The sequence below is a fragment of the Pecten maximus genome, chromosome 10 (assembly GCF_902652985.1).
Source record: "Pecten maximus chromosome 10, xPecMax1.1, whole genome shotgun sequence".
NCBI lineage: Eukaryota > Metazoa > Mollusca > Bivalvia > Pectinida > Pectinidae > Pecten > Pecten maximus.
Window position 1 is genome coordinate 19,684,682 of NC_047024.1, and position 15,999 is coordinate 19,700,680.

At 36.5% G+C, this 15,999-nt stretch overlaps 1 protein-coding gene across 5 annotated transcripts in view; it reads right to left on the bottom strand.

The window, feature by feature from the left end:
* Positions 1–15,999, bottom strand: part of LOC117336738 (catenin delta-1-like) — a 70,898-nt gene that overhangs the window by 22,658 nt on the left and 32,241 nt on the right. For 4 of the 5 annotated variants that reach the window (XM_033897357.1, XM_033897354.1, XM_033897353.1 and 1 more), the window contains 4 exons: positions 15,693–15,891; positions 14,513–14,751; positions 10,914–11,671; positions 9,896–10,102 (listed from right to left, as the gene is read on the bottom strand). In XM_033897357.1, the coding sequence (XP_033753248.1) occupies positions 9,896–10,102; positions 10,914–11,671; positions 14,513–14,751; positions 15,693–15,891 (1,403 nt within the window). The remainder of the gene's footprint in view (positions 1–9,895; positions 10,103–10,913; positions 11,672–14,512; positions 14,752–15,692; positions 15,892–15,999) is intronic. The other variant, XM_033897355.1, reaches the window with a different exon arrangement.

A 15,999-nucleotide genomic window follows, 5' to 3' on the forward strand; every position in this document is an offset into this window, starting at 1 on the left:
CAGTCAAAAATTAACAACAGCCATTTTCATCTTTACATTACACCTGAACTTCACTTTCATTGTTCTTTGTCAGGAAAGATGATCTTTGACATTAGAGATCTGTGTTAATGTAAAGCTTGCATTGATCCAAACCTGCCCCCAAGATCCCCAAACATCCGATCCCTTTGTTTCAGCTCCCACTTCATTGTTTATTCAGGTCTATGGAGATTTCACTCAGGTTGTATACATAATCAATATCACAAAGTCTCGGAATTCTACTGAAAGTCCATAATCATATCTACATACCCATTAAATCTACAAACAGAAATGGGAATGATACATTTAATAATTCAAATAGAAGCGTTGGAAGAGACGATACATAGACTCTGCATTTCTAAAATACAGTCTCTCTCTCTCTCTAATGGACTTCAGTTTTCAATTCTCTGAACGAGGTCCAAGTCATCAATGAAATAGCGTGCATTAATTAAATCATCATTGAAATTTTCAGCATATAGTTTCCTCAAGAGCATTCTTCTTAAAATATGATTATATCAGATTTATTATGGTTGTAATAAACATTTTTTTATGAAGCTATAAAACTATATGGAGTAATAAATGACTAGAAACCAGCTTTTATTAACCTATCAACGTTATTTCAAACACAATAAATTGGGTTAAATTGTTGACATGAATTTTGACACTTGACACAAAATTCACTGAAGCATCAACTTTAAGTGTTTACCTATTAACACCTAGAGATGGGGTTCAGTCAACCGTGACTGTTCTCCTGTCTTATGTGTAAATCATTTAATACAGGAGACCTCTAGTTAATTAGTTATCCATCACATTGGGAAATAGAGTTGACATTCCAGACGGGGGTCCTGATGGGGACTCCTGACGCCCGACGTTCTCAGAACACATTTACCGATTTCAGCCAATATCAAGACAATTTATAATTAATGTGATGTATTGCTTTTAGATTACTTTCCAATAAACCAATTCTGTTACTTCCACATTTTATTCCGAGGAAAGATCCTTGGGTGTTATTTAATCTTTATACATTAATACAGAAAGTTATTCTATACGTAATTAACACAATTACAATAAGTATATACAGGTTTTTTCCCCCCCACAAAATACTGAATTCCTCATAAATATTGAAAACTTTCACACATACAGATTTTGTGAACAATTTTCTGTATACCTCCAAGAGTGTTGTTATTTTAACATGAAAACAAATTTTCCAAAATTTAAGTTGTTCAATATTAATGGGATACAGTAAAAATTTCATACACATGTTTAAAATGTTTAAATTGATAAAGATTTTCCCAGGTGTGCCCTTAAAGTTTGCTAAATGAGTGCCCTGTTATGGCCCAGGGTGAATAGTTATATTCATAAACACTGAATAGTGTTGGACAAAGCCTCCACCTGCTGGGAATGTGTATGGAATATGATAGGTCATTATACCATGAAACCATATTGTTTGTAGACTCAACATCTATCTGTTTACAGATAACAAGAATTTGTCCAGCCTGTTACTGTGTATGGCTCCAACCACTTGAAAAACTTCAAAACAAGTTTTGGCTAAAAATACACTACAATTCATTTATATCTTCTAAAGAGATATTGGAGAAGACTTCATATTGAATTTGGTACTGACTTGCCGAGCTAAACAATTCAAATTTGAAATAACCTCCAAAGTAAAAATACAGATCTATGAAAAATGTCAGAAATGCATTTGTGTTCGATATGCAGGGACATGAATTCTAAAACTTAACCAATTCAACTATTATCTTGATAAAAAGTTGACTGCAATATATCGAACTCACTTCGCAGGTACTTCCACAATTCTATCGAGTCTTGTTTGTTTACCTGTGTGTGGACCCAATCGTTTATACAGGTAGGTAAAATCACCTGTATACGGGTAAAGGTCAACAAGAGGAGGGAGAGGGGTGTACCTAACACAAGCCTGAGGTCATAGGTAATTAAATAGCCCTGCGATAAACACCCCAGCCTTATCAGTCCCGTGTAAACCACATTTGTTCGATTTAAATACATCCAATTCATCAGCTTTCTATACCGCTTTCAACACTGTATCTAGATTTTGTTGACTTTGTAAGGTGTTCTCAACATAACACCGTGTTCCGATTTTCGCAGAACTCCGCCTGTATAATTATAATCTGGCTAAATGTACGACCTGAGTACACCTATATATGTCCTTGTATAAGGTGATTATGGTTACACAATTTAAGCCCGCAGAGATAAAAAATTTAAATATCATGAATTATTAATCAACATCTTAAAAGACATGGATAACATTGACTTACCTCTGATGTCGGTGTAGTGAACCCGACCATCTTCCATTTTCTTGTTGTACGTTTCCTCCGCACTACAACCCAACGGAAGGGTACCGACTTACCTATCACTAACCAGACAATTCAAATATTGCATTGAATAATTATATCTCATTAATCCATGAACACATGCCAGAGGACTAGAACAATAGGCAGTGGTATGAAACAGTGTAACAATAGTTGCCGCCTGGCTAAGTCTGTCAGGAGCTGTGTAGTACTACAGTGTATATATACCGGGCTACTACTACTATCAGTCTGCGGCTAGCCAGCTCATCGACATGTCTAAACCAGAGGATAGCCATCCGAAAAATTCCAATGGATCATGGTGGTTAGGAATACCACTGGAAATTATCCTGAAACAGGGAACAGGCTCAGAGATCCAGATATCTTCTGACTGTTGATATTGGAGTCGGTGTGTCAGTGACGGAGACCATGCATGGTGCTACTGCGACTTGTATTAAACATGTACACACGACCGTGCAGTGGATGACATTCTCCAGACCGGAATCTCCAGAGCAGTAAAATATATCCTAGTGTTAGCTGGAATCTAACAGACCTACACACACATATAAACTGTTTCACCAGCTATAAGCTTCCTCAGCTTTGAGAAGGTGTTCTAAATAAGCCAGCACTATAAACACATTCTAGCTATATCAATCTGTCATTGACAGGTCGAGCGGTGTACCCAATAACAATTACACACTCTTTACCATGTATCAGGAATTGACAAACTAGACTCCACCGACAAGACAATTCGGCCCTATCCAAATTGTGTTTATGGCATCCACTTAAATGCTGAAGATCTATTCTAAAATGAACCTAAAACTGACCAGTATCAAATTCACACACTGGACTCTCATACCCAAATTGTGTACTGTATCCAATATATAATGCTAAAGATCTACTGTGAAATGACCCTAGAATTGACCAGTGTCCAGTCTGAGAAAGATAGTGGCTTTCTCGGTGAAGATTCCAATACTGTTGATCATGATCGGTCCCTTCCCCCAAGTATGACGCCGGGGTTCAATAAGGGGTTGAGATATGTACGGCTCCAGTCAGATTTATCAAAATATTCAGTCCGTGAATAACAAATCAGTTGGTCCTATAGCCCCAGGGACACGGCATTCTGTATATACCTGTAATGATTTGTGTATTCCCTGAATCACGCCTGATTGGACGTGGTTTTGTTAGATGACACCCTTTCTCAGGGACAGCTCTCTAGACAGAAATGTAGCAAGCTTTCAGTCTTTTTACCCACAGACAGCCTTATGGGTTTTCACACTAGACCACATTCACATCATTATCATCTTCCATGTTTTTCACAAATTTACATCAAATTATGGGGAAACATATATTCTATAGCATTCAGTACAATTTTACTGGCCTGATTCCCTATTATCACCTTCTATCGTGTGAACTACCCGTACTTAGTAAAGCAATTAAAGCTATCAAAACATGTACAATAGGTCCTTTTCCTGCATACAACTTTTGTAAAATTTAGCAATTTTTTGCAATTTGACAAGTTGTTATTTTGCAGAACGAGTCTGATCTTCAATACACAGGAGCCATGACTAGATCTAATTGTCAACTAAGCCCCCTCCCCTACTGTAGTATTTATCCTCAACTAAGCCCCCTCCCCTAGTGTAGTATTTATCCTCAACTAAGCCCCCTCCCCTAGTGTAATATTTATCCTCAACTAAGCCCCCTCCCCTAGTGTAATATTTATCCTCAACTAAGCCCCCTCCCCTAGTGTAATATTTATCCTCAACTAAGCCCCCTCCTCGATTGTAAAAGTTTAGTACTGTATTTATCCTCAAATAACCCCCCCCCCCCCCTCACTGATTGTAAAAGTTTAGTACCGTATTTATCCTTAACCATGCCCCCTCCCCTAGTGTAAAAGTTTAGTACCGTGTTTATCCTCTAACTAGCACCTCCCCTAGTGTAAATTTTTAGAAGGGCCAGTATTTTTGAACCACTTTTGGTTTACTATTTCAAAATTGACCATACCATTAAAATGAAGAAGGGGTCTTTTTTGTGAGCAGGGGCTTCTTTGATGACAAGTACGGTAATCAAATTTTAATATGGAAGCAATGGTGATATACCACAAGAGGTGGCTGCTATCCAGACCTGTGGACATATATTGGACATGTATCTGTGATTTAGATTTAATCAGGACATACACAGCCTGGGGGACCAGAGTAGCAGATGTGTCAAACCTTGCCAGGCACACTTCCCTGATGCCCCTCAGCCAACATCCGACATATGTTTGTGGACTTTCCAACCAAACCTGGACCTCTACAATTTTCTTATACTTGATTTAAAACTCTTGCAACACAATATCTTCCTGTTTGCATCATCCATTCTGCTTCTGTGCAGACAAAGTTCAAATTTCAACTACAGCTAGAAGTATGCAAGGTTTCTAATACCACGGAAGATTATTTTGACTTAATCGCATCAATATGTTAAACTGATTTATGGTTTCACTAAAAAATGTACTTTTTCATCATAAATGGTTTCAAAGTGAACTGTGTTATGGTTTATAAAAGACCATGTTATTGCATATCTAAATTATGAAAGCTATTAACTTTAGCCATATAAACCACACATTTTGAAGCAGCATCGATCGTTCCATCAAATAATTCAGAATTAAATTGAACCATCTTTCAATGAATTTTCCCTGGTGTTATTTCAGCATGAATATTTTATCGTGACTGGAAGCTACTCATGACTGACGCGGAGAGTCAATACTGTATTATTGTAAACGTATACCAAGTCGCTCAACTGTAACGCTAAAGTCATAGTTCGCTGAAAATTCACGTCAAAACAGGTGATATACCAATTAGCAACACAGAAAGATTAATTAATCAACATACCATAAATGCAAAAAAAAAAAAAAAAAAATTTAATCATCGAAATTAAACAGAAGTTTTTCCCCATTTAGATTTAATGTATGACAGTGTTAATTTGGTTCAAATACCCCTGTGTAACATATATAGCATCAATCAATACAGGTTTGCTTTACAATCAATCAGCTGAATACACTGCAACAGTATCATGTTAACCATTCTAATCAATTACACCATAAATAAACCTATTAAGGACATTTGTACAAACATTCGTGCACTGATTTGTCTTCAGTAAAAAAAAAATTAATTTTGATATTTTTTTTTTTTAAACACAATAGTGCCCAGAATAGGGGAAATTTAACAGGTGCACATGTACATGAACTTGCGCTTTTGGTGAACAGTCCAGGAGGCCACGATGATCGACAACTATTTTAAATGATATTTAAGCTTTGCTATTTTCATACAGCATTTTATATTTCGGGAGAGAATCAAATTCCACAAGCCTTATAGGTCTGGAACATTTTATGTACGGGCTAGTGAATTTTTCAAAATATTTACAGAACTGATGAACAATTTTAACTAATTATTAAGAATATATAAAATTCTGCCATTCCAACTTCATAGTCTATTAAACTCAAAATACAGATTATAAAAAATGAGGTTTGAAACCAGAGTTTTAACTTTACAGTCAAATTAATGCATAATTTGCATATAAGCTAACATGATTTAAGTTTTTTCTTTATAAGGAAATTTTTGTTTTGATATTTATTTAGGTACTTACGGAGGGACTCGAGCCTCATCTGGTATATCTGGTAGGTAGTGAAATATACACTGTCACGCTCCGACTTGTCCAGGCTCTCCAGAGACATATTTATGAAATAATCTAGTCCAATTTATAAACTTAATCCAAAAAAATCTGCTAAGAATTAATATTCCATCACTTAATGGATTTCAGCACCACACATTTCTCAACAAACTGATATATACATTTACTGTTAAAATCCAATTTCATTCAGAAAATACTGTTGTTTACTGAAAATATATTGGAAGCAGCACAATCCTCTCATTGTAAACTCTTCTGATCAGGACAAGCTAGGTTTGTGGCAGTGACCAAGGGACTGGAAGGACATTTGTCCCCTTGTCAAGGTGACCTTGGTGAAATCTCAAGTTTGCTCGAGGTAAATCTACTCGAACCCAACACCTCTACAGATAGGCATCCACACATGGCCGACATAACAATGGGCCATGTCTGGTTACTTGTAAAAACTGACCTGATTAGAATCAGCAGAGTGTCATCAACTATTTCATAACTGATTGATTCACACATTTGGCTGCTTTTGACTTCAGGGGACTCAAATTCCTACCCTTATGGCCATAGACTCACGCAACATTTTTTTTTTGATTTTTTTTTGCTAAGACCTCAAATAACAAAATCTTCAAATTGTTAATGGCAGTTGTTAAAATGTAGCAGTAGAAATCCTACATCTGGAGCAGCGGTAGGCATCTTGAGAGCAGGAAACAGAAATGGTATACAGTCATGTACATTCATGGATTTTTTCATGGTTTACCACTTTAATTAAGTCCTTATACAACACATTTTCAACAGTTTTACAGAGACAACTTACTTTGAGCAATATTATGACACTGACGTTCAATATCTCAAAATATAATAAAAAGTATCAGAAAACCCTCAAAATATAATAAAAAGTATCAGAAAACCGATAAATGTTTAATCGAGTAAGATAGATTACAATACAGCATGATCTCCTCAAACCAATTGTCATGTCATATAAACAAACCTCCAAACATTTTTATTTCAAAATGACCTATTGTATTCTTTTTAATTTGTATCTCATTTCAATTTTTCCCACAAATTTTGGAAATGATATTTAGTGAAATTCTTTCAAATTTTGGGAATGATATTTAGTGAAATTCTTTCAAATTTTGGGAATGATATTTAGTGAAATTCTTTCAAACATATACTAGACCCCAGTATGTTTAAAATTCCTGCTTTGCAACAAATTTCGTATCATTTATCAAATGAAATGACTGCCCCTTATAGAGCCTCATTTTTTTATGATTCATACTGATATTGATTCAACATGTGCATGAGTGTGCATTTCATTATAGCATAGCTGTCCTTTCTGGACGATCATCGCCCAGGGCACTCCACCACGGATGTACGAGGCAAGGTCACAGCCATCCAAACAACAAATATCAATTCAATTCATCCTTTTTTGAATTCTTCTTGTTTGAGAATTAAAGTCAATGTCCCTTGTAAATGATGACAATTAAATTTAAAACCGCTCTGTAACATGCCAACAAGGCCGATCAGAGCTGACTCAGATATCACAACAATTGGAAAATGAATAGTTAGCCTGTTTCCCCCCAGCTAAAATTTTGTACATTTTAAAGAAATACATAAAAGCCATTTTAAAATCTCCTTGCCTCTCAGGCCAATTTTACATCACTCCAACTTTATTTTAAGAGGGATATTATTGGTTTTTCACTGTTTCTGAACATGCTTGCAGGGCATTTGTTTATTATTTTTCCAAACAAAATTGAGAAATAGAAATAAATAATTTGAAAAATTCACATTTTATTTGAAATATGCACAGAATGTTCTCATATCTGACGGCTTCTTATGCTTGTTTCTCAAATTTGTTGTTGATCTTTCTACATATACTGACTATATTTTTATGTTGACTTTAGCAACCAATAACAGGACTCCCTGGTATGTCCCTTTCATCTCATCTCAAGATCTAGAGTTTTCAAAAATGTTCTCTTCATTCCAATTTGAATCAGATATATCATCCTAAACCAATGGTGTACTTGTCACTTCATTGATGGCGATGTTGGAACAATGTTGTGAAATATTAGTGAGTTTCTGTTATTCCACATCTTGAAGGAAATCTGGAAGACTGGTGGAACTTCTTGGTTCAGAATGTTACAAAATAGTGAGTGAAATGGACTCCAGAAAGTTTGGAGGATTATAAACTGCAAGTCAAAATATCTTTTACATCATTTTTTTGTTTTTCTTCTTAATTTTTTTTTTTTTCAATTTTGCTGAAAATGGACAGATTAAAGATATGATTGGGAGCTTGAGAAGCAAGGAATAATCGTCTTATGGGCTAAATTATACTGCTATATCTCTTCACAATGATTATAGGTCTGGGTAGCTTCCTATCCCAAACTGTCCTACATACACCAATTCTAAAGATATCTGCCCCATCCCCGCGACCTCGGGACAGACTATGATGACCTCCCCACATAACACTATACATCATTTGTACACCTTATTTGGCAACAACTTAGATACACAACACTTTTATAACCCTGGAATTTGACAACTGGTATATATTTTTTGTCGAGTACATCTAGAAATCGATAGCGGCTGGTTTGTAAATAAACTCCTCATTGACTCTCAAGGTTTACCATTTATAGCCGAGTATGATCCAAAAATCAATACAGCACTGCAGCATAGCCCTGCAAGTCTCCATATTCCAAGACAAGATCAGCATGCCCTTGGGCCAAAATGTAGCAAACATCAACAGCTATCTTACATAATCAGCCTCCGTGCATTTTATTACCAACAATAACAAGATTCGAAGGGATAATTTTGGCAAATTACCATCAAGCCTCGTTAATCTTCCAACTAATAATCTTGTTTCAACAAGTAATCTATTCGTTCCAATATTACTGAAGAACCTACTGTGTCACTATCTAGCCATCACTAATCCAGCCATCCCATTATAATAGTCAAGTAATTACTTAATCCAGCTCTTCAACTTTCCAGCCACCACTTATAAGAATGCCCCACTTTCCATGCAGGTTTTTACATAATAGCGTCATCATTTTATGTCCATCGCTGTCCATATGATCCAGTTATTACAACGAAGCTAATTCTAATCGGAATGATCGAGTCTGGATTTAGATTATGGTGCGCTGTATACAAATTCTAAAACGAGGAATAATGACAGATTTTCTGTAAAATCATGCAATCCTTCCATTTGAGGAATCTAAGCAAGACTAACAAGACATATTTTGAAACTCTCTTCTCTAATATTACATGTGATCACTAAAATTCACATCGTCCATCATATTCATATGTAACTATTACGGTCGAGTCTGAACACAAAACGTCCCGATTAAATTAGTAATTTTCAGACCATTTAATCATTTACAACATTATTTACACAGAAATCATTGATTGACTGCACCTATCCACAATATTCTTGACAGGATTCCAGAAAAATTAAGTTGGCTATTGTAAAATTCATTTGTTGAATAAGCATGAGGTAGTAAGACTGTAGACTTTTTTTTTTTAGTTTTCTCCTTCACCTCCTAGCTATCAACACTTTAGGCCGTTACCTTCACTAATGAGACCTAGACGGACTAAACAGCTGTTTGATTCAATTTCTGGTTCAGGGCACCAGTTGACCATTGATATTTTTAGTAATTTCAGAAGTCAAATAATTATTTCTCAGAAATTTGAAGGGTCAAACATACATCGAATAGAGATATTCCTTCAAATCCAAGAATAAAATCTGAATTTGGAGTCAAAAACATACTCTCAAGGGTATACTTAAGCTTGATGCCCTCCTGGCCTAATTGTATCCGAGTTTCAATTTTTATTGAAAGGTGATCAAGTGTGTGGTTTAAGGTTTTCTCTATATAGGGCTATATTGTGTTTAAAAGAAAACAGACTATGCTTACCTTGCCCATCTAAGGAGGGTGTTCTACGGCCGTCCGAGTGGTAGTCATCTGGAGGTGGGGCATTAAGGTTCATGGCTGACGAACGCTGCATATCGTCTTGGTAATAAGGTTGCTGAGGCCCATCACGGTCATCCTGATACGCCGGCCCATCTCGGCTATCATTCACACGGTCGTCACGATACTGTGGAGGTTGGTCGTTGTACTGTCCTGTTGTAAAAAAGCAAAACTTTGTCACTGGGATGAACAAACACATAGAATAGGTCTACCATCTCGGTCCAGTTGTTCAAAAGGGGATTAGCTTAATCACTTGATTAGTGAAAATCTCATTATCCCTTACTTCAAAATCTCGATCAGTGTGTATATTCTTTAAAATTGGCAGGAAAGGAGGGACTGAGGTGTCTTATAGTTTCATAAAATTCTATCATGTTAAATTTACCAGAAATTATTTTATTATGGTTATTGTTAAACTGTGATTAGCATAATCATCATTTAAACAACTGGGCCCTGGTATCTATTACCATAACACAAATATTCCAAAAATATAATTTAGGTTATTCTGTTCCTTGGCAAATGGTACATATAAAATAATTCATTTGAAATTTCTGACAGGAAAAAAATCTACCGGTTTTAGATACCCCTACTGTTAAAGAAAGTCTGCAACATTTTAAGAATTAAATATACAAACAACACATGCTGTTCAGAAGTGATGACAACACAAAAATGTTTCAAAGTAGAAAGAGTTATCTCCCCTGAGGTTCAGACACTAGCTCTATATACTAACATTGAGTTGTCTTCTATATCATAATGAAATCTGCATCTAGCAAAATGGAAATTTTTCATTTTAATATCTGATATTACCTCACAATTTTATCTCATACTTATACTGTACATTAATCAAAAGCGTGAACAATGTAATATTGATAAAAATTTCAGCTCAGGCTATACAAGAGTAGATGAAGAAATCTACCACAATAACGCTCTATTCTGATCTAGATTTGTTATGCTTGTGTCTGCTTACCTTGGTATCTATCACTGCCGGCCCCTGGTGACGGAGTTCGTCTGTTGTAGGGATCCTCGTCACGGTACCTTAGATCTCCCTGTGACGCACGGTAGCGCTCCTCTGCTGCTGCTATTGCGGCCTTCTGTTGGAATGGATCATCAGCGAACGGGTCTTGTGGAACATCAGGTAAGCCGTCATGTTTGCTTGGGCTATATGGGTAATCATCGTAATTACCAAATGTGGGCTCACCTTCGTACCTGTCATTAGGGGGCGGGTCCCTGTACCTGTCCTCCATAGGGGGCGGGGCCCCGTGGGGGTCATCTAGTGACATGTCTCTAAATCTATCATCTGGGGGTAGGTACTGATTCCCTGGGACAGGGGATTCCCTATAACCACTCTCGGGAGCGTAATTGTCACCTGGTGGGCCCCTGTAACGGTCATCCTCAAATGAATTTTCTTTGTAGCGGTCATCCATTTGTGGCGGAGCTCCAGTATAAGCCCCGGTCTCATACAGCGGGGGCTGGTCCCCGTAAGGGTCTCCGGGATTACGATACGAGTCACTCCGACTAGGGGGATCAATCATGGGTCCCCCTCGGGACATATCTGGTCTGTCACCCTGTGGTGAGTCTCTGTAAAATGAGTCCCCCACTCGCGAGTCATCATAGTTCGGCTGGTCCCCATAGGGATCTCTGCTGATTGGGTGATGGTTGTATGGGTTGATGTCTTCAGGTGGAGGCTGATTGTAGCTCCCCCTACCTCCTGGAGGTCCCATGTCCCTGATAAATAAAACAATACGACGGTAATCAAATCTTGCAAAAAATTGAAGGACAATTTTATTTTTCTGCTTTTTTTCTTTTTTCTCTCTTTTCTTCAAAAAGATAACTTTAAATTTATTGTATATTTAACATGCTCCACAACCTTTACCTTAATAAAAAGATTGAATTCCAGTAACATTTAATTTCAAATTCACGGAAAAATTTTCAAAGAAGCCTTAAAATAGACATATCGAAGGTGATAGTATAGAATATATAACAATATATTTAAATTTGAACATTTCAAAAATGAAGTTAATTTAGAAACAAATATAAGTAGAATTAGATTGCATTATGATAATTAATAAAAGTTGTTTAAGATATGATAATAGCTTGTGCTAATCCAAAAATGCAAAGCCAAGAGTAAACAACACATACATTATCATTCCCATGACCAGATAATAATATGATCAATGCAAAGGTTGAGCTCCAATTCCTAACTCCAATTCCCATGTATACCTCTGATTCCCATGTCTAGATCTGATTCCCATGTCAAACTGATGATTCCCCTCTCAAACTGATGATTCCCATGTTTAGCTCAGAGTAAACAACACATACATTATCATTCCCATGACCAGATAATAATATGATCAATGCAAAGGTTGAGCTCCAATTCCTAACTTTTAGCTGAAGATTCCCATTTCTACCTGATGATTCCCATGTCTAGCTGCTGATTCCAATATCAAGCTCTGATTCCCATTATTGATAATTCCCATGTTTAACTTTGATCTTCATGTCTAGCTGATTCCCATGTGAAACTGATGATTCCCATGACTACCTCTGATTCCCATGTCTAGATCTGATTCCCATGTCAAACTGATGATTCCCCTCTCAAACTGATGATTCCCATGTTTAGCTCAGATTCGAATTCCCATGTCTTGATTCAGTCTTGTGTCTGACTAGGATTCCAATATATGACTATGGTTAAAGTCTAGCGACAATTCTAAATGTCTACCATACTCCGGCCTGCATATCTCTTGATTCCCATGTACATATAACTATATCAGTCAGATTTTTTGTCAAGCTTCAGATACTAGATACTACTAGAAATTTTCACTTCATAGGCCACTTTTACAAGGTCAACCATTGGTAGATCAAACTGGAGAATATGACAATATCTCCAGACATATTATGCAGGAACCATTAAATAATTTGTACATCTAGCTGGTATAATCCCATATCATTCCAATCTGTGTCTGGGATTCTACCTCTGTAACGCCTGGCTATATCTATTATTTATTTATTTGTTATATCTATCTGTGATACCCTTACCCCATGCTAGCTTACACACACATCTACAGCTATTCATTATTCCATATCTGTACTAGCTAATGCTCCATAAACCAAACAATAAACAAAACAATAGGTTTCCTTAAGATATATTAAGTAACCTGGTGAATTACATGCATATCAAGCTATCTGAAAAACCTACATGTAATTTTTTTTTTTTTTTATAAATCTAAGACTTGTTAGTCTTGGAAGTTTTGTTTTACAAAGGAGGGACAAAAAAAGGAAAATGACATTAATGTAAAATGAATAGACAACATATAGATCTTTGAAAAGTGCTATCAAAATAAAAATTGTTATTATTTTTAGCGAGTGAGTGTACATGAGTCTGTTTCGCCAAGCCTGCCAAATCAGCATACATACATAGTTTACAATGATAGGCCAAAGGGAAGCTACTCTTTACAACAGCGATGTAATTCTTTGAATTCCTCAGACATGGCCATTTCTCTGCACCTAATCCTCGAGCAAGTCTGATTACAATATGCTAGCGTGCTGGTCTGACATTTGTGCACCGAGCCCAATTGTGTAAAGCAATGTAAACTTGATACATTTCATTTTGAATTCAATAAAATTTACAGTGGTTATGTAATATATGTAATATAATACTAGGACATCCTGTTGGTATTCAAAACACTAAAGGTTACGGGACAAGGGGAGGTAATTTTGGAAAAAATGTCTACTGTGACATGCTTTGGCCCATGTATTACACTTACATACACCATGCGCACATGCATTTCTGCCATGATCCTTTGATTACCATGTGTATACTGTCTACTCTATTTAAACTGCCAAAATCGCTGGCTTGAACTTTCCATTACAAATTAAACTTCAGGACATTTGAAATCTCTAAAATCAGAAACATGAAATTTATTTATAACTTCTTACAAACCAAAAACACTCTTAAGTTAATGATGATCACCAGCTCTTTTGACAGAATAATTGACCTTAATTTTATGGAAGTAAAATGGCAAAATAAAAAGGAAAATGGCAGAGTTTGGGCGACTAATGACTTATTCCATTGTCATGGGTACCAGACCTGCATGCTCATTGGCTGAGCAAAAGTTCTGTCTATCCCACAATGCACTTGATATATTTTCTTTCCTTTTTCCTTCTAAAAACTCATTTCTTAAATTTCAAAATTCAAAAATTTAAAATAATACTTATAACACAATTTTATAAAAAACATCATTGAAGAAAAGTTAGCATACGTTCAAATTCAAAATGTTTTAGTTCTCTACCATATCAAGACTAAGATGCAAACGTCCATGCATGTTTTAAATTTTCGTTAGACACTAATGACAGAGAAATCACACGATTCTGATTACACAAACCATAGAACTTTTCAAAACAGATATCACACAATGCATATAGTATTGAAACTATAATAATCTGAAATTTCATTTAAAACAAATTCATAAGTATCTAATTTTGATCATTATTTGATTTTTGATTTCTACATAATTTTGGAAATGAACCTCGATCATTATCGTATGGCTGGCTTTGTGGGATAAAGTGTACCTATGATCATGGTGACTATAGGGGTCGTACTGTGGCCTCTGTAAGCTGTCGTTAGATGCTAGACTGTAGCGGGGCGACTGATCACCATAATGATCAGCTTCGCCACCGTAGTTGTTGAACCTTGAGGGGCTGGGAGGGTCCTGTCCAGGGGACATCGCCGAGTAGGACATGTAGTTGTCGTTGGGCTGTTCCCGTGGTAACGATGACATGGATCCTTGCATTCCTGGGCCTTTCATGCCCTATAATAAACAAACATGTAAACTTGAAAAACATCTTTGGCTAGAAATATTATATTAACATCAAAAGTTGATGAAGAATCCATAAATGTTTGTCTGCATATATATAATCTTGGCATTCAACCTATCTTGTGGTATGAGTTTCACACATTGGGAGAAAAAACAAGACGGCCTTGGAAGATATCAGAAGTTAGAAGTTGAGATTTCAGGAATGTCAGCACTATCAATCACTGTCGTACATCAATGTGATCTTCTACTACTTCAAGGTCAATACTGTGACTCTTTAATCTCTGACCCTGACATCATTAGGCCTAAATAAAACAAATGTGTACTCCACATTTCATCACTCTGAATTCTTACACTGGTACGCCTGATATCAACATTTCAGTAAAATGCTGAAAGCTGGAAATGTGGGACATTAAATTTATACTGTTAAAATAGCACTTTTAGACAGACGAAAATAGAAGTGTCAGATCAGAAAATCTTAAACACATGTTTAAGGCCGTAAAAATCAATTACGCTACATATCAAAGAAATGACAATCAACAACGAAGAAATACAGCAAAATTTTATAAGGTAAAATGAAAGTTTGGGATTCTCAGCTGCTGTGTAGAGGTGTGGATGGGAAAGCAAACAAAATGCTGTTCTGTTCTGTAGGGAGAGTGGATAGCACAGGTAGGCTGGGCCATTGGCATCTAGCTGATTTATAGTTGTACGATCTCTGTACAGAATCAGATGGAAAGTAAGAGATGACCATTCAATGATATGGAAAGTTTTTAAAGATGACCATTCACTGATATGGAAAGTAAAGATGACCATTCAATGAGATGGAAAACAAAGAGAGGACCATTGAGTGAAATCTGACTTTCACATTTCTAAGGACATGCCATAGGCTCATGGCCCTTGTCCTTCAAGTTCCCAACCCCTGGATACGAGACACTCACCGATCTAAGTTGACGGTTGCTGCCTGAGCTTTGCAATGAGAGATGAGATGAGTGGGGGGACCTGCTATCAGTCAGGTACTGGGGGTTGCCCCCATTAAGGGCTCCAGGGGAATAACTCTGGTTGTAGGGTTCACTGTTGTATGGAATGCGTCCGTGAGAACTGTAGGGGTCATCTTGAAGGTAATCCATGTTGTCTTCACTGTAGACAAAGGAAGAGTACAAATTAACATCAACAGTATATAAACATGAATTCACAGTGATGCTGAGCAAGGAAGACACGTACATATTTTCCACAATTAACTGTAAA